At 45.7% G+C, this 21,909-nt stretch overlaps 6 protein-coding genes across 7 annotated transcripts; 2 read left to right on the forward strand and 4 right to left on the reverse strand.

The window, feature by feature from the left end:
- Positions 1-16: 16 nt before the first annotated feature.
- LOC135348553 (uncharacterized) lies at positions 17-3,846 on the reverse strand. The gene is made up of 6 exons (XM_064546806.1): positions 3,699-3,846; positions 2,018-3,520; positions 1,686-1,805; positions 1,239-1,415; positions 761-994; positions 17-341 (listed from the first exon to the last, which is right to left on the reverse strand). Exons 2-6 carry the CDS (start codon positions 3,512-3,514, stop codon positions 126-128), a joined length of 2,244 nt encoding a protein of 747 aa, XP_064402876.1. The 5' UTR covers positions 3,515-3,520; positions 3,699-3,846; the 3' UTR covers positions 17-125.
- Positions 3,847-3,913: 67 nt separating this feature from the next.
- LOC135348552 (E3 ubiquitin-protein ligase UBR2-like) lies at positions 3,914-15,951 on the forward strand. Of its 2 annotated transcripts, none has more exons than XM_064546804.1 (38): positions 3,914-4,258; positions 4,432-4,525; positions 4,588-4,695; positions 4,917-5,065; positions 5,457-5,595; positions 5,652-5,714; positions 5,821-6,040; positions 6,358-6,503; positions 6,597-6,638; positions 6,728-6,891; positions 6,947-7,046; positions 7,345-7,476; positions 7,795-7,882; positions 8,252-8,356; positions 8,417-8,481; positions 8,593-8,769; positions 8,868-8,947; positions 9,015-9,121; positions 9,261-9,382; positions 9,846-9,901; positions 9,959-10,055; positions 10,118-10,178; positions 10,378-10,620; positions 10,687-11,020; positions 11,383-11,600; positions 11,660-11,750; positions 11,927-12,183; positions 12,414-12,568; positions 12,767-12,854; positions 12,999-13,157; positions 13,392-13,652; positions 13,719-13,800; positions 13,863-13,993; positions 14,046-14,172; positions 14,580-14,723; positions 14,883-15,050; positions 15,250-15,393; positions 15,657-15,951. In XM_064546804.1, the coding sequence occupies exons 1-38, from the start codon at positions 3,966-3,968 to the stop codon at positions 15,796-15,798; spliced, it is 5,352 nt and encodes a 1,783-aa protein (XP_064402874.1). In that variant the 5' UTR covers positions 3,914-3,965; the 3' UTR covers positions 15,799-15,951. The 2 variants fall into 2 exon arrangements, with proteins under 2 accessions (XP_064402874.1, XP_064402875.1); XM_064546805.1 differs by having other exon boundaries at positions 4,432-4,510.
- LOC135348556 (lactoylglutathione lyase-like) lies at positions 15,867-16,804 on the reverse strand. The gene is made up of 5 exons (XM_064546809.1): positions 16,579-16,804; positions 16,374-16,514; positions 16,247-16,317; positions 16,085-16,174; positions 15,867-16,029 (listed from the first exon to the last, which is right to left on the reverse strand). Exons 1-5 carry the CDS (start codon positions 16,740-16,742, stop codon positions 15,938-15,940), a joined length of 558 nt encoding a protein of 185 aa, XP_064402879.1. The 5' UTR covers positions 16,743-16,804; the 3' UTR covers positions 15,867-15,937.
- A 20-nt stretch (positions 16,805-16,824) lies between these two features.
- On the forward strand, positions 16,825-20,131 carry LOC135348554 (centrosomal protein CCDC61-like). The gene is made up of 9 exons (XM_064546807.1): positions 16,825-17,080; positions 17,195-17,432; positions 17,483-17,588; positions 17,728-17,771; positions 18,240-18,375; positions 18,641-18,721; positions 18,875-19,224; positions 19,397-19,626; positions 19,828-20,131. Exons 1-9 carry the CDS (start codon positions 16,909-16,911, stop codon positions 19,941-19,943), a joined length of 1,473 nt encoding a protein of 490 aa, XP_064402877.1. The 5' UTR covers positions 16,825-16,908; the 3' UTR covers positions 19,944-20,131.
- On the reverse strand, positions 19,908-20,610 carry LOC135348558 (optic atrophy 3 protein homolog). Its single transcript, XM_064546810.1, has 2 exons — positions 20,409-20,610; positions 19,908-20,347 (listed from the first exon to the last, which is right to left on the reverse strand). The coding sequence occupies exons 1-2, from the start codon at positions 20,608-20,610 to the stop codon at positions 20,019-20,021; spliced, it is 531 nt and encodes a 176-aa protein (XP_064402880.1). The 3' UTR covers positions 19,908-20,018.
- Positions 20,611-20,614: 4 nt separating this feature from the next.
- LOC135348555 (vesicle transport through interaction with t-SNAREs homolog 1B-like) lies at positions 20,615-21,866 on the reverse strand. Its single transcript, XM_064546808.1, has 6 exons — positions 21,703-21,866; positions 21,585-21,643; positions 21,358-21,528; positions 20,988-21,155; positions 20,827-20,888; positions 20,615-20,770 (listed from the first exon to the last, which is right to left on the reverse strand). Exons 1-6 carry the CDS (start codon positions 21,800-21,802, stop codon positions 20,680-20,682), a joined length of 651 nt encoding a protein of 216 aa, XP_064402878.1. The 5' UTR covers positions 21,803-21,866; the 3' UTR covers positions 20,615-20,679.
- Between the last annotated feature and the right edge of the window lie 43 nt (positions 21,867-21,909).

Here is a 21,909-nt window from a genome sequence, read left to right on the forward strand (position 1 = left end):
ACATGAATTTTAAGCCTTTTGAATATGAAGTTCTTTTGCAAAATATTGAGACAACACACACAAATTTGTCATAGCTATATATAGGAAATATAAAAAGGTGCGAGAGAGTGAATTATGAACGATTATTATGAAGCAGTATTATTTCTGTCACTGTTTTTTTCATCGATTAGTTTTGGGTCATAACCGTGACAACACAGTAGGTTGACTCGATCAACGACACTGTGCAGTATTAGTAGGGCTTCTTCGTGAGTCTTCCCGAGAAGGCTCTGAGAGTTGACCTGGAGGATACGGGTACCCACTGAGAGGCGTGGCTCCAACTCTGCTGCCCCACCCGCTACAATCTGCAGGGGAACAAAACACATTACTATAATATCGTGTAGTGGCGGTGATAACTTTAGTACCGTTGATCCAATGTTAAAAACGTTATGATTTTCTGAAAGCTTAGAAAGAGACCTTTCAAATGATGTGTTCAAATCCAAAATTTCGTGCGAACCCTATTTTTGGGCGTTTGGACCATGGGCTATTTATTATCCATGGTATGGCCAAATTGACAAATACTTTCATCTCTCAAATATTAACTTTGATGACACCATTATTTTGAAAGGTCTCTTTCTAAGCTTTCAGAAAATCATAAAATTGTTGAAATTGAATCAACGGAATTCAAGTTATGGCAGCTGAAAGAGTCACTGAACAATGCGAGGGAGATTGAAAATTGTTATTGTAACTATTGCTATATAAAACATCAGCTGTGATAACCCACCTGTGATATGAAAACGCCCTCGTCTGTGTCATCGAGGGGATTCCCCTGCAGAGAGTTGACCCCGCCCCTCACAGAGAATCCAAACCCTTCCCCTGGCTTTGTCACCAGAGTTAGCCACACGAGACCAGGGGGAGGGGCTTCGTGTCGTACCAGTAGTGAGAGGGGGGAGGGGCTGGTCTTGAGCAGGTTGATCACATGATCATGTTTAGCATTACCAACGTCCTCCGAGTTCACCTATAAATTCAAAAGACATTTAGTTAGTGTCCAAATTAGCAAATAATTTAATGGGGTAATCAAAAGATCATTTATAAGCCACTCAAAGTTAGTCCCCAATTGTTTGTTGTCTACAAAGAGTGAATGGTATTTTATACCACACACACACACACACACACACACACACACACACACACACACACACACACACACACACACACACACACACCCACCCACCCACACACACACACACACACACACTCACTGTGAGAATTCTGTCCCCCACTCGTAGTCTCCCACTCTTGTGAGCTGCTCCCTCAGGTCGTATCTCAGCCACAAACACTCCGGGCTTGTCTCCTTGTCTGAAGACTGCGTTAGGTCTGTCAGCCCCTCCCATCACTAACACTCCCAGTGGCTTGCCCTCCGTCTCCACGGTCACCATCTAGGGAGGAGACAACAGCAGCATAGTTACTAGATAGATAGACAAATGCAACTAAACATGAGAAAACACATCAAGTACAGTAAAACAAAGTGAGATATGCCATTAATCATCTTGTTAAGTGTACGATAGTCACAATCTAATGGTGGTGGCCTAAACAGGAAATAGACATCCACAATTACACTACACTATTTGGACACAGAGATATCTGAGCCAACACAAGCTATTGTTGGGACAGTGAGCTATGGAGTAACAATGGATGACCATGTGTACCTCTACTGCTGTGGAGGCATGGCGAGGTTCAAGCCCTGAGAGTTGAGAGCCTTTCTTTTTCAATTTCTTTCTCAGAGTAGATCTTGCACTAGTCACATGACATTCCAGAGCGTCTATAAGCTGTGTGTGTGTGTGTGTGTGTGTGTGTGTGTGTGTGTGTGTGTGTGTGTGTGTGCGTGCGTGTGTGTGTGTGTGTGTGTGTGTGTGTATGTAATGAAAGCTACAAACTGTTTTCCAAACGGGACACCTAATCACACATATCACATGCTCTATACAATACAAGCTGACAAACTGATATTATCAATATTCCCCACTACATGTATTAGGCTCACTTGCTGCAATAGATCCGGGTCTTCCTTAATCAGTGGCTCATGGTCCACAATATGGAGGAGAAAATCTCGTGACATGCTCGGAAATCGCACCTTTGCAAACACTTGAGAGGCGTGGCATCTCCGCCACTCGAGGTCATAGGTCACCCATCCCAGTACAGCCTCGTACACTTGCTCCTCTGAGGTAATAGCAATCTCCTCCAACTCCACGATCTTAGCCACCACTTCCGGTCTGTCCAGTGTCAGAAACTCTCTCCCACGAGCTATGTCCAGGAAGTTGCTCTCGATGTAATGCAGTGTGGCTTCCATCAGCTCAGCACTGTTCTGGTCTTCACCAAACAACCACGTGCCGATGCAATTAGACTTGTTCATCTGAAGCTTGAGAAACTTACAGCAAGCACCCTTCACACCAGAAAAGCCTAGCACATCCGCGGCTTCAAAAATGGAGTAAATGTTTCGGTCGGTGATCTTAATTCGTGAAGTGTAGGCAAAGTCGACAAGCAACGGAAGAGTTCCTTCATCAATTTCTTCAATATAAAGCAACTCTCCTTCTGGTAAAGCATTCTCTCCAATAAGCATGCTCTCAAAATAGGTACTAGAGGCAGCCAATACGATCCTGTGTGCCTTTACATCGCCACAACTAGCACTGACTGTGATGTCACAAAGATGTCCCTCACGACGAAGCTTGCTCAGACGTTCAAACATGTGTCTGGAGTTGTCTTTCTCACAATAGTCCATTTCCCTCGGAGGTGGTTGTGCGAAGGTTACGGGTAGTTGTAGACAGGCCGACATAGTAATACTCAGTTGAGGGCTGACACTTCCAGGGGAATGTGCGCCAGACAGCTCCTCAGAAGTGGTAGACTTGAGACTAGATTTCTCTGCAGATAAACTACGCTGGGAACGAGATGTATCTTCGTAGCTGTCTGTGAAAAAGCCTGGTATTTTCAGATCCATATCGACCAGAGAGGGTGGCCTTCGCTCGATGTGTGAGAGGTCCTCTCCTATATCAGGTAAGTTCTCATCGGATAAACTTGACATTGTTGAGGGCAAATTTTTTTTCTTTCTTTCTTCGAAAGCGGCACGAAATTTTGCGGGTAATCCGGCTAAGTGTGGTCTGGAGGATTCACTGGGCTTGAACTTTGGTCTGCTGCCATGGAGAGAACGAGACTTCTTTGAGAATGGTGAATGATTGATATCGATGGGAGTAGCGTCGTGTTCATTGTCGTCAGCGTGGTGTTCCGACCGTTTGGACTTATGCATTGACGACAGGGAATAACCGAAGGAGGCCCCTCCCCCTGCCGTGAAGAACGAGGGCGGTGGGAGGTCGGTACTGGTGGAGTTGGATCGTGGTTTTGGAGGTGGTGGCGGGGGTAGCCCAGGAGTCGAGGTGGTTTTCGAGAGTAGTGGTTTAGATTTAGACTTTGGTAGGGCACTGTCCTCACCCAGAGGAGCATAGCCGTTGTTAGGAGGCTTCCTGGAGCCCGAGGGTGACTGCATCATGATACACTGCACGGGGGAATATTTATAAAGTTAATTTTCAAGAAGCCAAACAAACTTCCTTGTGTACTTTAATTTATAAAACTCAGATTACTGTACACTACCGGCCACTGATAGCTCTGGACCTGGTAAATCTACTCTAAGTGTTTGTTATAGACTTGTAGATCATAGCTGGGATTGTACGTACCTGTGTAAAACCTTGATCCAGGTCTCTTTTCGGGCGTAGCTTCTCTGTTTGTGTCGAAGCTAATTAGGATAATTAAGCCAATGAATCTCATTATCTTGTATCTGTAAGTTATGAATATCATTAACGTTCAATTTTAGTCTAGACAGTCAGACGATCTTTCCCGTACTTACCAGACAACCTTTTCTTTCCCTATTTATAGCAAATTAAAATCACGTCATGTACATGAGGGACTTTCCCTTGAGCTAGCCAGCTACAATACAAGCAAGTATGGAGAGAAATAAAGTCTACAGAGAGCTAGCTGCTGTGTCCCCCGAGGCCCTCCCGGCTAAACTACACAGCCTGCTAGCAGACAGTGCCATCCAAGTATTTCATAGGGGCAGATCTGACCAGAACTCGGCCCCAAGTGATGAGCTAGTAGCAGAGCACCTCACTCTTCCCCTGCAATGGCTACTCTGTGCTGGAGACCCGGCAACCATCTTTGCTGGACTGGAACAGAGCAAGAGTCCCTCAGGGTTCTGTGGCAAAGTATTCAAAAGTGGCGAACCAGCTTATTTTTGCAAGTATGCCGTTCGCAACCTGTGAATTTTAATACAATTATCACAAACACACACACACACACATCACACACACACACACACACAATGACATCCATATTACACATGCTTACATGAGGTATCAGACCAACAGAATGGGGTAATTTTGTTATAACTGGTATCTATAACCCCCCCCCCAGGGACTGTCAAACAGACCCCACCTGTTGCCTGTGCATGGAGTGCTTTGAACACAGCGAGCACAAGAACCACCGTTACCGGGTGAGTGTTGAAAAAGTGCGTCTAGTCTATATTGTGGCCATGCCTTATTTATGATTAAATGTTGTTCCCCTCTTTAGTTCTTTGCATCTGGAGGAGGTGGTTGCTGTGACTGTGGAGACCCTGAGGCATGGAAGTCAGACGTGTACTGTGACCTCCACCAGCCCACTCAACAGCTGGATGATCAGGTCCACTCTCATAACAACAACACTGCATATATTTACTATAACATGGCCAGCAAATAGCACAGTCATGCTGCTTGTATACAACGTGGCAATTCCTAGGCTAGGAAGCAGTCTAGAATAATTCATACATTTTTTTTTAGTGCTAATTACGAATTATTATAATGGAGTAAATGACATTGTCAATTTAGAGCGATAATTATTAAATCTTCTGTGCTCCCCTCCAGGAAGATCCAGTGGCAGCATTGTCCTCTGACCTTGCTGAGAGGGCGTGGCACTTCCTGTCCACCCTCCTCTCGTACTGCATGAACATTATGACGTGGACTGGACCAGAGAAACTGCCTCCCTCCCTAATCACTGGCCTCACTGCTCAAAGGTTAGGAGTGGTGGGATAGTGGGATGGAAGCTCTTATAGTAGGGTTGTCCTGTTTGCTTATCTTGGGGGAGTAAGTTATGTTTTCAGTGGAACCTTGAATACATTTGGGAACAGGCCATTGGGGTTGTTTTGTACACAAACTGTTCATTTGGGACCTGCATGGCCTATACAAGGGATAGCCACTAAGAGCCTGAGGGACTCCACTGTAATGCCTGTAATAAGTATAGTTGGCAACTTCTCATGAGCTTACAATGGCAAGCTTCAATAGAATAATTATGCTCTGTCAGAATTTTGGAATTCTGTCACAATTAATATATTATTAGTGGAATGTATGTACGAGTAACTCTCAGAGTATCGCGATGTCATGTGATGTCATGTGATGTCATTGCAGTCTCCAGAAGGATGCAGCTCAGATGTTCCTGGAAAACGATGAAATTCATTCATTTGATGAGGTCATTCATACCCTCGTACACAGTGTGGGGCTGACACACACGGGGGCTGTGTCCATGGCAACACACGTAGACAGGAAGGTGGGTCACATGTCCCTACATCGTATCATATGACATGACCACACCCACTACTACAGGGACGAGCAGTTGTACAGTGTGGCACTGAGGCAGAATGCACTAGAGTACGTGAAGCCCTCAATGTAAGTGCTGTGTCAGTCCGTCTATACATGTCATAGTGTTTTCACATTGCAAATATGTGGGACTAATACAAAACAACTCTCCCCCCCCACGCCCACACACACACAGGCAAACCTTGCCAACAACCCCCTCAAGGTGACTGTCCTTCACGAGGCTGTGGTGGCACACCAGAACACGGCCATCCTCTGTCTCAGTATTGCCAAGGACCTATCAGAGCGATCCCCTGCCTTCAGTCGACTGCTCTCCATGAGCTTGTGTGAGGGAGGGCTACAGTCTCACGAGTCACTACTGGACAAGTTCTTCATCTCTGACAGTCAGCTCTGGATCAGTGAGTGCTCTAGCTGTCTAATAAATACCCAGTTGTTGAGAATAACAAGGCATGCATATGATGTGTAGTGATGTTCCCTCGGCCTGTAGCAGTGTTCACTAATAGCTTGCAAGCCTTAATAAGTGTTTCAGTATTGGAAGCTCCTGTAGCAATCAATACAACTAATTATAGGCCCAAGCTACTACACGCACGTGTAGGCTTATACAGTCTGCACAACACCAGTGAAGCCATGTTCAATACTCAGCCCGAATATGTACATGTATGATGGATATTACCCCCCCTCCAATGGATATTGCCCCCCCCCCCCTCCCCTCCAGATGCTCGTGTAGCGTGGCATCGCCTGGTCATGAGCTCCGTCTTCATGGACCCAGTGTATAAGAAACAGCTGGCCATCATCCTAGCCAACAACTACACCACGCTACAGAGGAACTTCCTGGCTGACTCACAGGACCATGACGTCTGTGTGAGTAGGACAACAGCCCTTTACTTACTATAGTCATTCCCAGTGTTACTATTGTTACAACAATTAATTTATTAACAATTTGTGTTCCTTTAGGCAACAAACATCACGGTGCAGATTTTCACAGTTCCATCTCTGGTAAGCTGCTAGTATTCATGCCCCCCTACATACCCCCCCCCCACCCTACTGCCACCCTCTACATGCCCCCCTCTACATGCCCCCCACAGAGCCGTATGCTTGTACTGGAGCATGGACTACTCAAGACTATTCTAAGCACATTGCTAGAGCTGTTGCGCCCGTGTGTAGACTGCACCCCTCCCACACCCACTTACAAGTTTGATTCAAGCAACTACAAACACAATCGACTCTTCTATCTCATGCACGATCTTAGGTGAGCGTGCTGTGTGTCATGTGATCTATTGATGACATCATATGACATCATGTAGGTACGTGTTGCGTAACACCCCGGAGAACTGGACTGACCAGTTGAGGAAGAGAGTGTTGGAAGCATTCGACTGTGTACTGGAAATGTTGGCACTCATACAGGTACACTTGACATTGTGGGTGCGGCTTGTGGGTGGAGCTAGGGAAATTGTGGGTGGGGCTAGATGGCAATGGACGTGTACAGGATTATTTTGTTGTGGTATTAGCCTTTACTTGAGTTTGGAGGATCCATTTTATACAGTTTCAAGATTTTAGTATGTTACAAATGTTAATTTTAATTGTCCCAAATGTATTGTGAGGCTGTTTTGTTGAAAGCAGACATTGTTCTGTGAGATAGCCCCGGCCCGTAGCTTGCAATACACTGTAACTATGGTAACGATTAATCCCTACATGGCTCCAGAATGCTGACGGAGTTAAGAGGCGTGCTCAGGGATTACATGTTGAGAGAGAGGAGCCATGGGAACACTTGTTCAACTTCTCTATAGTCCTCCAACCATCACTCCTCCTGCTAGTGGAGTGGATGAGCAGTGATGTAAGTTAGTGATGCATTCAATACCTATCAGGATGACCTTGCAGTGCTGTACTTGATACATAATTAATCCAGCAATTTTGACAAAAGCCTGAAATTCAGCCGTTTTGGTAGCTATTAGCCTGTAATTTGTGTTCAGATTGTCCACACCCACACACACACACTTTAATGTCAATCTTATGCCCCCTCTTTCCCTAGCAGCAGGTCGTGTTGTGTTACCACCTGCATAGTTAATAGCACAACCTGTACAATCAGTTACCTAGCAATACTGTACCTGTATGGGAGCCTTACTGACTAGTGCTGTGTTGTGTGTGTCTCCAGGAGGCAGTGCTGAAGGAAGCTGTCATGGCCACCCTCCAGAAGCACATCACTGAGGGAGGGAGGAAAAAACTCTCATTCAAGTCCCACAGTTAGTCAACACACACACACACAAGTACAGACACATAAGTACAGTCTTAATCTGTAGTCGGCTCTGTAACTAGAGTTCTGATGGTCCAATTGCAATGATTTTATGATTTTCTAAGAGCTTAGAAGGAGCTCTTTCAGATGGTATGCTCAAATCTCAAATCTGGAATGGGTCATAATTTGCCATTTTCAGGAAAAGAGCATGGGTTATAGCCCATGGTATTTTGTCAAAAACAGGGCAAAAATAGACTTTTGATTTTAAGACAACATCTTAACGAGCTCATTGTAAGCTTTCAGAAAATTGGATTAACGGAACAAAAGTTATGGCCGCTCAAAGATGCTCTATTTAACGCTTGCCAATATTTCCCTGTAGCTTGCTCACAGGAGCTGTTGGGACGGAGGACGGTCGAGTTAGTCCCATTCGATATTGTCAAGGACGAGGTCTCTATTCACCAACCTCTGCCCCGGATCATCGCCTGTGAGTTGTGTGGGGTGTGCTAGTTGTGAGTGTGTGGGCGTTACATTCCTCTCACTGCAGGTCTAATGACAGGAGCTGCCGCCCACGGACTCTCTATTGAACAGCTGTTATCTCTGAACCCCTCCGTACGTGTATGTGTGTGTGTGTGTGTGTGTGTGTGTGTGTGAGGGGGCTAGATTGTTAATACCTCAGCTCCGTGTATGTCATCATTCTCCGCACCTTTATTGCCTCCACAGGACACCCGAACCCCCCTCTTCCTGATGGAGCACTGCTCTCGCTCGGTTGTCATGGCGATCCAGGTGATGGCGGGCATGTGGAAGCGTAACGGCTATTCTGTTGTCAATCAGATCATCAACTACCAGTTCCATTACTCTAGGGAAATTATGTACGACAAGGATATCCTTATGTTACAGGTGGGTGTGGTTTTACATGTAGCCTATTAATAGCATACCTGTATGTGCGAGTGTGTATGTGTGGGTTCAAAGGTTAACTGTGTGTTGTGTGTGTGCAGTGTATGGCTTCAGTGATGGACCTCAACGTGTTCACTTATGCTCTTATTTACAAGTTCAGGCTTGAGAAATGGATCAACAGGTGAGGCACTACACCGCCCCCACACACACACCCCTCACATTCCTCACACACACACACACCCCCACAGCCCTAACAGTGACCCCACTCAGAGGGACGGAGAGCCGGCTGATGATGCTCTGAGGTTCTTCATCAGTGAGGCTGAGGACTTCCTTTTCCTACTCATCACTATATTCAGTACGTCACTGAGACCACACCCACTTACAGGACAGCCCATCGTACACTAGGATGAATAATTATCAATTCCAGTGTGCGTACAGTGGCTACTGTAATATCATAATGGCAATGTGCATTATTAGATACTCTCTCTGTCTAGCTGAGCGTCACTCTGAGGGGGTGGGTGTGGGCGTGTCACGAGTGAATGCCCTCAGGCGTGAGATCATTCATCGTCTCTTCATCAATCCTCTCATCCACTCTCAGATCATCAAGCTCTTTAGAGTGAGTCACCCGCCACTAACCTCTCTCCTCTAGTCAGGGGACATGTCGTGTGTGTTACCTCTCTCCTCTAGTCAGGGGATCATGTCGTGTGTGTTGCCTCTCTCCTCTAGTCAGGGGACATGTCGTGTGTGTTACCAACAGTTTGCCTGGCCCTCTAAATGAAAGCCTGCCTATTTCCATTCTGAACTATCACTGAATGGAAACATTTCCATTCAGTGATAGTTCCATAATTATAACAACAGCTCATAGTTTCAAGGAAACAAGAGAGTAGAGTTAGTAAAACAGACACTTAAAACAGACACTGTTTAATATGCTGTGCTGTGCTTCCATACTGTGTCATGTGCTGTGCTTCCATACTGTGTCATGTGCTGTGCTTACATACTGTGTCATGTGCTGTGCTTACATACTGTGTCATGTGCTGTGCTTACATACGCCACTTCACATGTTGTGTATGTGACTCCAGTTGAACGAGAATGAGAACCAGATTGACCAGACCTTGAAGGAGGTCGCAGTTCAAAAGTCAGTCACCATTTACTAATAACTAATTGCTAATTATCCTTGACCTTTGACCCCTAGGCGGGTGGGTAACAAGACACTATTTGAGCTAAATCCAGAACTGGAGAGCGAGTATGATCCGTTCTACTTCCATTACAACAGGATGGATCACTCTAAGGTGGGTCAGCCGTAGGTCAAAGGTCAAGGGGGTGTGGTGTATGATAACACTGTTCCTTGTAGGCACACGAGGCGTATCGGAAGAGACACAAGCCGCCCAGTGGAGGAGTGCGGCAGATCATACGTAAGTCATCACCATAGCAAAGATACCTCAGGCGGTGATACTTTTTTAATGATGTGCTTAGATACAAGTTTTGTTATTAGTAGAACCACTATTTCAAAGCCTTGCGCTTTTTCACAAATTTCAGTAGCTATTTTTGTCAGCCCTTAATTTGTGTTTAATTTCAAAACTAACTAACCTTCCTTCCCGCCCACACATGCAGCAACGCCCCCTCAACGCCCACCTCCCTTCACGCCCCCGTTCCAGGGTATCATGCGCTTCACGCAGTGTCAGGTCGTTCATCGTGTGCTACTCTGCGTACTCAAGCAAGCCGCACTTCAAACTTCAAAGTTCTGGTCCGACAAACTCATACACGAAGCTCTGTACCTCCTCGCAGTGATGATGATGGAAGAAGACCCCGCCCACCCACAATCACTACGTAATATTGCCCTCGGACGTACAGGAGGTGGGTTGTCTCCTACTCGTTTTTTATTGCCTCAGCTGTTCAGACGTAGCTACTTTGTATCGTTAGACGCTGCATTGTTGGGTCACTTGGAGGCGCTCAAAGTTAATCGCCGTGCCGACGAATATCTCCCCCTCCTTGAGTGGATATTACAGTATTTGACCACACCCACCGGATCTGATCCGCCTCATGTTGCTATGGATACCACAGACTCGGAGCCCGTTGTTGCCACGCCCCCAGCTACTCTTACTGACCCATCGATTGATGAGGAGGCTATAAGGAAAAGGAAGAAACTGGCGGAGGCCAAGCGTACTTTACTCATGTCTCAGATGGCAAAAATGCAGAGGAACTTTCTGAGGGAGCACGGAGCAGAGCTAGCCACCATCAACATTGGGGGATCCAGGTGCATGGGATTATTATGATAAAAAAAATATTAAAGCACTTATAGTGGGTATGTGAGTATAGTGGGTATGTGAGTATAGTGGGTATGTGAGTATAGTGGGTATGTGAGTATAGTGGGTATGTGAGTATAGTGGGTATGTGAGTATAGTGGGTATGTGAGGACTGCCTAATTAAATATTTCGTGTCTAAATTAATATTCGTACAGCTCAGGATAGTGACGTTGAAATTAACGTAGAATAACGCAGTTTTAATTTTCGGATGATGCTAAAATTCCACCATACGAAAATAACCCGCTATACAGTATAAGTACATAAGAGAGCCGCACGTTGCACGCCTTGACCACTAACAATTGCTCTTGTGCAGTGTAATTGGAGAGGACTTGAACGATGCTCTTCCTGCCAGTTGTGGGGTGGGTGTGGTCTCCCGTGTTGACCACACACCCTCTACTCAAGAGGCTACGTGTATCCTGTGTCAGGAGGAGACTAAGGATATCGGGTTGTCAGACAAACTATTAGTACAAGCTGTGTACGTGCAGAGATCAGCTGTACTGCGTAGGGGGGAGCCCCTGGACAAGCCCATAGGTAATTACCTGGACTGCAAAATTCTGCAAAATTAAATTTAGCATTTTTATGAATTATAGGAGAGGATTTTTTGCTGTCTCGAGCCAATGTTCCTCACGGCTTGTTCACTGGTGGGTGTGGTCACTACATGCACGCTGACTGCTGGACCGGGTAAGAACATTTTTTCTTTTAGCTTCGCAATTTGTAAATCCTGTCTAGTTTTTTAAATGAAGAATTTGCAGACTGGTGGATGTTTAGGGGAAAAGCTCCCCCCCCTCCACTGAATAGAACCCTGTTTGTAGACGTAGTGGTGCTCTAGTCATGATAGTCCTATATATACGGTGCAGTTTCCTGGAGAGCAAGCAACGGGAAAGACGGGGGCAGCATCACTTCTTTCTTCTCCCTGGTCGATCTGTCCAGCTGGAGAAGGGAGAGTTCTTGTGCCCACTCTGTCAGAGCCCGTGCAACACTGTACTGCCGCTACTGATACCACGCCCACTGACCACACCCCCTAGACGGCCGGCCAATGAGATAAGCCCGGCTGAGTGGATTGATCTGGTACAGATGGCCACTGACTTGGCTGACGGAGACCACATGGACACCAGTGAGTGGGAGGGTGTGATAATAGCCTCTCCGAAATTAGTGATACCTAACTTGACAGTCCATAACTTGAGTAAGGATTGTCCAATTTCTCAACTAAATTTTGCATTCAGTAACTATTTAAGAGAGCTACAATAATTATGGTGTGTTTAGAGCTGAATATGTTATTATGCTATTATAATAATTGGTGGATGTGATTGTTAGGTATATGATGTACTTCCCTTCCTCTGACAGACTCGTCCAGTGTGGACCCAACCTTCCATGACAGAGCTCTTCACTACTTCCCCTCGTACCAGAGGCCACGCCCATCAGGGGGGGAGAGTGCGGAGACTCAGGCAGTCAAACTGTTCAATGTCATTGTTAGTCTGTTCTCACAGTCTGTCTTCACGGTGAGTACAAGAGGTCCCTTGATACATGTACATATCTAACATCCTACGAACAATAATTGCTGATCTGTGTCTACTTTGTCATATTCTATCCAATGATTACAACTGCCCTATATTCAAATACCTCTCTCCTCCCTCCCCCCTCCCCCCTCCCTCTCCCCTCCCCCATCCCCCCATCCTCCTCTCCTTGCTTGCTTACAGAAAGAGTACCAGCTCCTAGCTGATGTGAGTGATCCCAGAGTGTGTGTTGCTCAGTGGACCACCTGTGCCTACACCATCGCCAGTCTCGGTACGTTAGCTATCTCCTAGGACAGCGTCTAGTGTAGCATCTTCAAACTGCCTTACCTGTACTGTACGACTACCATTCATCTAAGACTGTATACTAGTACACCATTGCAGTAATTACATACCTTGAATATTTCCCCTGTCACAGAACGCAATGCTCGTGCCCTGGACAAGTTTCTGTTGCAAGCTGGCACACTCTCCACTAGACAGATGGACACTGTCAAGTCACTGGTTAGACTGGGCTCTCTACTCATGCTAGCTTCTCCCCTTAACATCCTGGCAAAGTACGTCAGGAGTCTGACCAACGGTGAGTGTGTGTGATGCACGTAAAAGCAAGAAATGCTTAATATTGACCTCATGTGTAGACTAGTGTACAGAGTCTATAGTGTGGTCCCACTGTGTGCACTGTAGCTAGTGTACAGAGCCTATAGTGTGGTCCCACTGTGTACACTGTAGCTAGCGTACAGAGCATTTCAGGTGAGGTGAAAAAGGTTTGTTCTCTGATGTGTAATCATACATGTAATTATATATCTTTATACAGTGTTGCTACAAGTTGACACGCCCCCTTTCCCCGAGCTTCCCTGTGTGCTTGAGTTGGATACGTTTGGCATCCTTGTCAGTCTCCACTACGCCCACTCCACTCTCTACACAGCCCTCACAGCTCCACCAGGCTCACAGACTGTGAATGGTGTGATACCAGCCCTAGAGGGAATAACTGATCAACACCTCATCCGGATCACAGCAGCTGCACAGATTCTACAGCACCTTCTCGGCACACCCCCGCCCCCTCATACGGACACACGTGAGTATATTATAACTGGTCATACAGGTTGAGTGAGTTACAACCTGTTACCTTTGATATCATTAGCGGAACGTTCAGGGTCTTCCCCCGAGTTCCTAGTGGGAATGGGCTTGCAGGAGGTCTGGCTGAAATACAGGAAGATAGCAGGGTAACAGACAGTGATATAATGCATACAGTGTTTATTGGTGGCCCCTCCCTCCCCCGCTACAGACTGCCCTGTTCCCCTGCCCCCAGCCCCTACGACCTGTACGCTGGTGTTCAGCAACACCTCTACCCTTTCCTTGAGTCAGCTACTCTCTTCTTCCATTGTCTCTCCGGGGTGGAGCTCGTGTACTCATCAGGTGATTATCACATGACAAGCACGTGATATCCTCATATTACACCCCCCCACAGACTCGGTGGCCACTCGATTTGAGGACCTTTGTCGTTATTTGAGCATTCCCGTCTCCTTATTCAAACTGTTTGATGAAGCCACACCCACTGGCAAGCCTGCAAACATTATTCCAAAACTAGCCAGCAAGTAAGTTACATGTAACTTGAATTCCGTTGATCCAATTTCAACGATTTTATGATTTTCTGAAAGCATAGAAAAAGGCCTTTCAAATGGTACCATCAAAGTGCATATTGAGAGATAAAATAGTTTGCCAATTTCGGCCCAATACCATGGATTATAGCCCATGGTCCAAGGGCGAAAAATGACAAAATATGGCCCCGGTGAAAATTTGGATTAAACACATAATTTAAATGGTTTTTTCTAAGCTTTCAGAAAATCATAACATTTTTGAAATTGGATGAACGATACTAAAGTTATGGCTGTTCAACTACACCCCCTCGTTTAAATCAATGGTTCGGAGATTCTTTCAGCTGTCATGCATTGTACATACTCACGACTCAGTCCATTCATACAAGACACACTGTTTCCCACAGTTGGTGTACCCACCCTAAGATAAGAGCTCTCCTGGCCACACCTCCTGTAATGGCCACACCCCCTGTATCGCTAGTGTCACCACGGGCAACTGTGGAGCTCCCCAAACGGTTTTCAGATCTTGTCAAGTTGGCATCTTCTTTCCTGTGAGTTACAATAATCCACAGCTACCTTATCAGCTACTTATCAGTCAGCACTACATTCTCTATGGCCGCAAATAATTAGCTGTCTTCAATTTCTGTCATTCTAAGACCAATGTTTTCCCACTGAGTTGTTTCTAAGATGGTCTCTCTCTCCTATCCCAGATGTCCGTCTCGTGTGAGCAGTGAGGCTGTGGAGGACAGTCAGACGACCATGATGTGCTTGGTGTGTGGGACCATGATCTGTGCTAACTCTTACTGCTGTCAGAGTGAGGTGACGCGTCTAGAGGGGGGTGTGGTCAGGGTCGGAGGGTTTAACAAACATGCACGAAGGTACGGCTTCACTTAGCAACCTAGACAATGGTTGTGTACGCATGTTTTATACTTTTCTACCCACTGCATTGTTGTGAAAAGTTATCATTCTGACTCTAAGTACAATGTAGTTTGTTCTCGTTCACTGAGTCTATGTGTATTTACCCTCCCTCCCCTCGTGATTATCTGTGGGTGTGTACTTAACCCCCCCCCCTCTTAGCTGTGGTGCTGGTCTGGGTATGGCACTGTGGATCTTAGAGGCTAGAGTGGTGTTACTGGACACTACTGACCCGACCAATATCAATGGCTGTACAGTTACACCCCCGTACCTGGACGAGTATGGAGAGGCTGACCCTGGACTCAGGTGTGTGGGTGTGTGTGTGAGGTGTGAGGGTGTGTGTGTGTGTGTGTGTGTGTGTGTGTGTGTGTGTGTGTGTGTGTGTGTGTGTGTGTGTGTGTGTGTGTGAGGGGTGTGCCTGTCCCAGGTTCTCCTTGTAGAGCTGTCATGATTATCATTATAAGCACACAAAATAATTATTAGCCTTTAGTAGAGTAGACCACACATATACACACACAGTGATGATGGACATAATAAGAGACTGTATTACTATCATTCCCTCCGTGTAGGCGTGGCAACCCGCTCCACCTCAATGAGGATATTTACCAGGAGATTCGTCAGCTATGGTTCCATCATCGCATCCCTGAGAGGATCTCCAAGGAGGCTGAGGATAATAATGGCCTCTTGCGCATCACATGGGCAAGCATGTGACACTGTCATTTGACTGAACTAATTGATAGTATGCATAATTAGAGTGTGTGTATTTTCTATATTTAATGTAAATTGCACTAAAAATTTATTATTATTGTATTATAATTTATTTTAATTATAGTGACATTATAGTCATTGTTCAATTGGCTACGATGACATCATTGTTGGGACTCAGAATCTCTATCCAATAGCCATCGGGATCTTTAATGAATGCTATCCCCTTCATTTTGCCTGCATGTACAGAGCATGGTCATGTGACCAGTGGGTAAAAACACAATTAACGAACCTCCAGTGGGGGTCTTGATGAAAGGAACTCCCAGAGTCTCGAACCTATCACAAGCTTTGTACACATCCGGCACAGCTATTCCAATATGACCTGCATGTACAAAAAGCATATAATTATTATAAGTGTCATGGTGATGTGTATATAGTGTGTGTGTGTGTTCACCAAATCCTCTTGGATCAGAGTTGCCATTGTGGTATCCAGTGAAGGTAGGGTCCGTCTCTGTGCCCCAGTTGCTGTGACAGTGTCGTACATGAACAGTATATAGACTACAAAACAATACAAGGCTCACTGTGTTAGTTCAATAGTCCCACGACGTGTGAGGAGCCACTTCCAAGCTTCATCTTGGTCTGTCGGTATATCCTCTGCCTTCTCATAGCCCATAAAATAGATGGTGAACTTCATCGATGGTTGGTCTACCCTCTTCAACAACCTGTACATTAATGATATTCACTTACACACATGTACATACACACGGTTGCTGTCGATTTCCTAACCTCATTCCCATGACCCTAGAGTAGAAGTCCAGGCTGGCCTTAGGGTCTCTGATCCTCATCATAGTTTGCTGCATGATGAAGTCATTGCAGCTGGAGTCAGGCTCACTCAGGTAGCTCCTGTAGTCAGGGTGTGGGCCTGTACTTGTGGAAGAAGAATCAGCCATCTTGAAGATCAGACAGTGCTAGTGAAGTTTAGGGCTGGCACTTAACTCTCTGCGAGCTACGCCCACTTTGTTTGCGCACGCGCAATACCTCACAGTGGCTCTTGGTCTCGAGGACAAATGCGGTGGAATTCCGAAACAGTTCCAGATAAAGCCCTCCAACTTAAAGATGTCTTCCTCACCTCCATCACCAGCGGGAGACCACTGGTCTGTTAGCGCCCCGTGGGTGTTCAGAAACACGGAGTACAAAGTAGCAGCAGACGTGAGAGAGGATGTACTAATTGTGCAAGTAGAGGATTGCCTAGCAGCAGACCAATGGACTGGACACTTTGACTCCAAACGTGAGCTCTGTGCACACCACACATGAGCTGCACTACAGTAGTATAATCTGCATGATATAATGAGAGAGATGTTATGGATTGTGTGTGTGTGAGATGATATCTTCCCTTCTGTAGATGTGGAGGAGCTGACCAGAAAGACTGGAAATTATAAACAGTTTCCGATATTTCTGAATATGTTGGAGTCTGCAATTACTAAATCCTCCGACTCTGTGACCCTTGACCTTTTGACATATGCTGATTTGGAGTCACTACGTAATAAGAAGCATGGAAATGGGCGTGGCACTTCCCCTAGCCACAAGCAAACACAGAGCAAGCGATATCTCATCCTCACTTACAGTGTTGAGTTCGACAGGTGATGCTGATTGTAATATAGTTGGAATTTTATGTTTTTTTCTCTCATAGGATCCACTACCCGTTAGCTCTGCCGTACAGTGGTCGTCCTGACCCCACCCACTTGCAAGAGACCATCAGACGATTGCAGACTCAGCTGGAGAAAGCCAAGAGACAGGTACACGGGTACACGGGTACACAGGTACACAGGTACACGGGTACACGGCACGTACTGTGCTTGTATAGGTAGATTGTATTATTAGTAGACTAAAGTACTGCATTTAACTCTAGTATTGAGTATTCTTCCTCCCCTTCAGGCACACAGCCACAAGCACACTGACTTGACTCAACTAAAGAGAGAGTAAGTACACACTATAATAGCCAACAGTCCTCCTCAACCCCCTCCCCCACACCCCACACTACTCCTCAACCCCCTCCCTCACCCCACACTACTCTCACTGAGTCCTCCTCAACCCCCTCCCCCACACCCCACACTACTCTCACTGAGTCCTCCTCAACCCCCTCCCCCACACCCCACACTACTCCTCAACCCCCTCCCTCACACCCCACACTACTCTCACTGAGTCCTCCTCAACCCCCTCCCCCACACCCCACACTACTCTCACTGAGTCCTCCTCAACCCCCTCCCCCACACCCCACACTACTCTCACTGAGTCCTCCTCAACCCCCTCCCCCACACCCCACAACCCCCTCCCCCACACCCCACAACCCCCTCCTCCACACCCCACACTACTCTCACTGAGTCCTCCTCAACCCCCTCCCCCACACCCCACAACCCCCTCCACACCCCACACTACTCTCACTGCAGATACGAGGCTTTGGCTAGAGAGAAGGATGAGCTGGAGGAAGCTTTGGAGAGCATCAAACAAGATGTGATGTTAACCAGAGGCGGTGGTTCTAGCAAGGAGGTTCGATTCATGAAGAAAGTTATCAAGAACATGGAGGTACGTGTGTCCAGCTGTGAATATCATTGATGTTGACACCACAAAATATTGAAACTGTCCATTTCTATAAATTGAGCTTTGATAAGAGCTACTGCATCAGTCTCATTGGCTCTAGCTTTAGTTAAATTTTTGGATGGACAACCTCAGGGAAGTCCAAAAACAAAACATGTTGAAAGGATCAATAGAAGTCATTAAGCAAACTGTCCCAATCAATATAAAAAATTTGTCATACAGTCATGTTTGAGATCGTCACATGTGTTTGTAGGAGCAGCTCTTGAATGAGAGGACCAAACACCAGAGACTGGTGAGCAAGAAGAATGAAGAGTTGAAGAACTTACTACAAGAGGTGAAACATTACCTACTTCACTAAATGGCCATACTAGCATTACATGGCCATACTTCACATTTGTCAAAGAAAACTTAGCTACCTATGATAAAAACATTGCAGCAACTGCTCATAAAATGGCACAGTTACTGAGAAAAGTGTTCCATTCTGCAGCTTGAACAGTTGAAACTATCAGAGAGGTCTCTTCGCACTCGAGTCAAGAGTCTTAACAATGAGCTAACTTTTCTCAAACATGGCCTGAGGACAACACCTGGTACCCACAGTAAGGCCAACAAGAAGAGACGCTCCACCTCCATTGAGAGAAAGACGCCGCGTAACTCTGTGGAGAGATTGCAGAGAAGGGCACCGCGTAACTCAGTGGAGAGGTCAGTGGAGAGATCAGTGGAGAGGAGGACCATGCGTACACCTTCCCCTAATGGAGGGTCTAGAGTACCGAGGTTTGATCCAACAGCTTATGTGAAGAGCAAAAAAAAGAAACAAAGAGATGCCGATGTCAAACTGGGGTGAGCTAATAATTATGTACATATCATTTATAAGGTATGTCCAGAGTGTTAGTCATTGTTTTTAATCATATAACACATTTTTGCTGTCTTAATTTTTCTGTATCTATATAATTTATAACAAACTACTATCTTGTACAAACTTCCCATTGTCTTGTGTTGTATATCCTTACAGGAGATTGAGGGTGTGTGTGAGGAACAGGCCACCTCGCTCCCTCTCCAGAGAGAGGCGTGGCAGTGCTACCAGACCACTCTCCAACAGTCGTGATTCCAGTAGACGATCTTCTGTGAGCAGTGTACAGAGTAACATGAGCAGCGAGAGGGGGGTAGGCTCCAGGGGGAGGAGACTAGCATGGGAGAGCCCTCAAAACACATCTGGTTGTGCCAAGAGGACCTCTTCAAAAAGTAAGCTCAACCCACACATTAGATTAGCTAATAGCTTTCTTGTACATGTATTGTTTTTTAAACGCACTATTTCGCTACGTGTTATATACAGTGTGGTTTTAGCAGCTAGTCTTTCATCAGTATTGTGGGCATCCTGTCCACAATAATTATGTCCATGCAGAAGCCTAAAGTTCACTGCCCAATTTCATTTCTATTCTCCAGACACGAGCTTGTTAGAGCACTCTGTTGAGATCTCTGACATCGATGCCAGACTGACTGCACTACAGGAGTTCATGAAGCGCTCTTTAGAATCACCAAGAAATCACACAAAGAGATAACAGGCTGGCTCTACATATATAAACTTTGCAAACACAGTATAAAACCTTATTACTATTGACTGTTTTTATATATTATTATCCTTTTGACTTTTGCTGTAGCAATCCTGTGTCTTCTATCTGGTGTATCTTTCTCTTGACAATGTTCATTTCTCTATCCAACAATTTCAATTTATTGTTTAACTTTGAAATCTTCTGGTCTTGAGTGTCTTCAACTGCCTGCCCCTTCCGTGAGCTGCGATAGTATTCTGCTATGATGGCAGACGATGCAATGGTGTAGACTATCAGCTCCCCGATAATTTCGGCCCCAATTTCAACTGCTTTCTCGCTACTGAGCGGCTTGACTTGTGTGGGCCCGCTGGCACCCATCAGTCTCATCTTCACAAACACTTCCAGCCAGTGTAACACTATAAGCAAGCAAGAGGGGGGAGTATGTGGTATGGTGTGGGTGGATACACACTGGCTCACATTGTGCTGGAGGAGAGCATATGTAGGTCCTGATAAACGGGCTGTTCAGAGCTCTTCTTTGAATTCCCCTAGCTAGAGGTTTGGACATCTGCTTCACCCCGAGGTAGAGGAGCTTGCCGAGTGGAAATGCTGCTACCATCTTGTACAGTTTGATTGCATTCAACTTTTTACTTTGACAACCTTTACCAAAATCAATGATCATTCAATAGGTGTAAAAAGTGTATACAATTTAATTGCATAAATATACACAAACACAAAATATAACATAGAGTTAACTAATAAACTTCCAGTAAATCACACCAGCTAGAATAATGATTTCACATATAATGACAATCACTAGTAGCAGTCTGTTCTGTACGCTCCTGCAGAGAAGGGGGGATAGGATGATACACGGGGCTAATCAACAAAGCTAACTTACTTGCACACTATGGAGCGGAGCAGACCAGAGGTTCTACCCAGCTCTCCATCAATTGTAGTTAGCTGTAGGGAAGAAGTAGTTCACATTAAAGCACACATCATGACACATATAATCAGACACATAATCTGACACCTATATAGGTATGATCACACATAATTTACGTTGTTTCTAGTTCTTAGCAGAGAGGCCTTCTGGTCATCCAGATCCTCCATGATGGTGACTGCTACCTCGTCAGTTTGTGCAGATATTGCCTGGGCCCTTCCCACACTAGCAGACGCTCTCTTGAGGGTCTCCGTGTTGCCTAGCAACCTAGATTTCTCCCCATCAGACTGCAGAAAATGAATACACCTGATTATGCAGATACGTAACAGGAGTAGTCAGTGATTTGTCCACATGCACAACTCGGTGGTGTACTAACCTCTTTTAGACAAAAAATAACCACCTCTTAGGCCTAGGGTACCAGGCTATAATTATTTGTAGGATTAAGGAATGAAAATACCCACACTTGAAAATTCTGAGTAGTGTACACACCTGATAGGGGTCCTCGTCTTGTCGTGAGAACAGCTGCTCTCTGAGGGAGGATCCTCCATTCACCTGTCTCCTCAGTGAGGCTATGCTCTCCTTGTACTGGCTCACTCTCCCAGCTAGCTGGTGCTGATAGCCAACAGGGGCTCTCCCTAGCTCTGACTGTATCTCACCATACTGCAGCATGAGAGAGGATAACAAAGCACGGCTATATTATAACATCACTACCCTACCAATGCTTGAGCTTCATCAATCTTCCCATTTAGTACACTCAAGCTTCGCCTGTGGTCGTCTGTGTACAGGGGAGAGTCAATCAATCAACCCTACACTGTTGTGAATGGTTTTAGTCACCTCCTAGCTTCTTGGGCAGTTGGTATGTGATACTGTCTTGTATGTTGTCCAATAGAGCTTTAAGTTCATCACAGCAACGCTCCAACTTCTCTGAAGACATTGTAAGTAATTTCTGATCAATGTTTACTACTAACCCAATTCTAATAAGTCCCCACCAGGATAGTCTAGATGACGTCATTGACATAATTAGTGCCCCGTAATTCAGCT

Source organism: Halichondria panicea, chromosome 15 (genome assembly GCF_963675165.1).
Source record: "Halichondria panicea chromosome 15, odHalPani1.1, whole genome shotgun sequence".
NCBI lineage: Eukaryota > Metazoa > Porifera > Demospongiae > Suberitida > Halichondriidae > Halichondria > Halichondria panicea.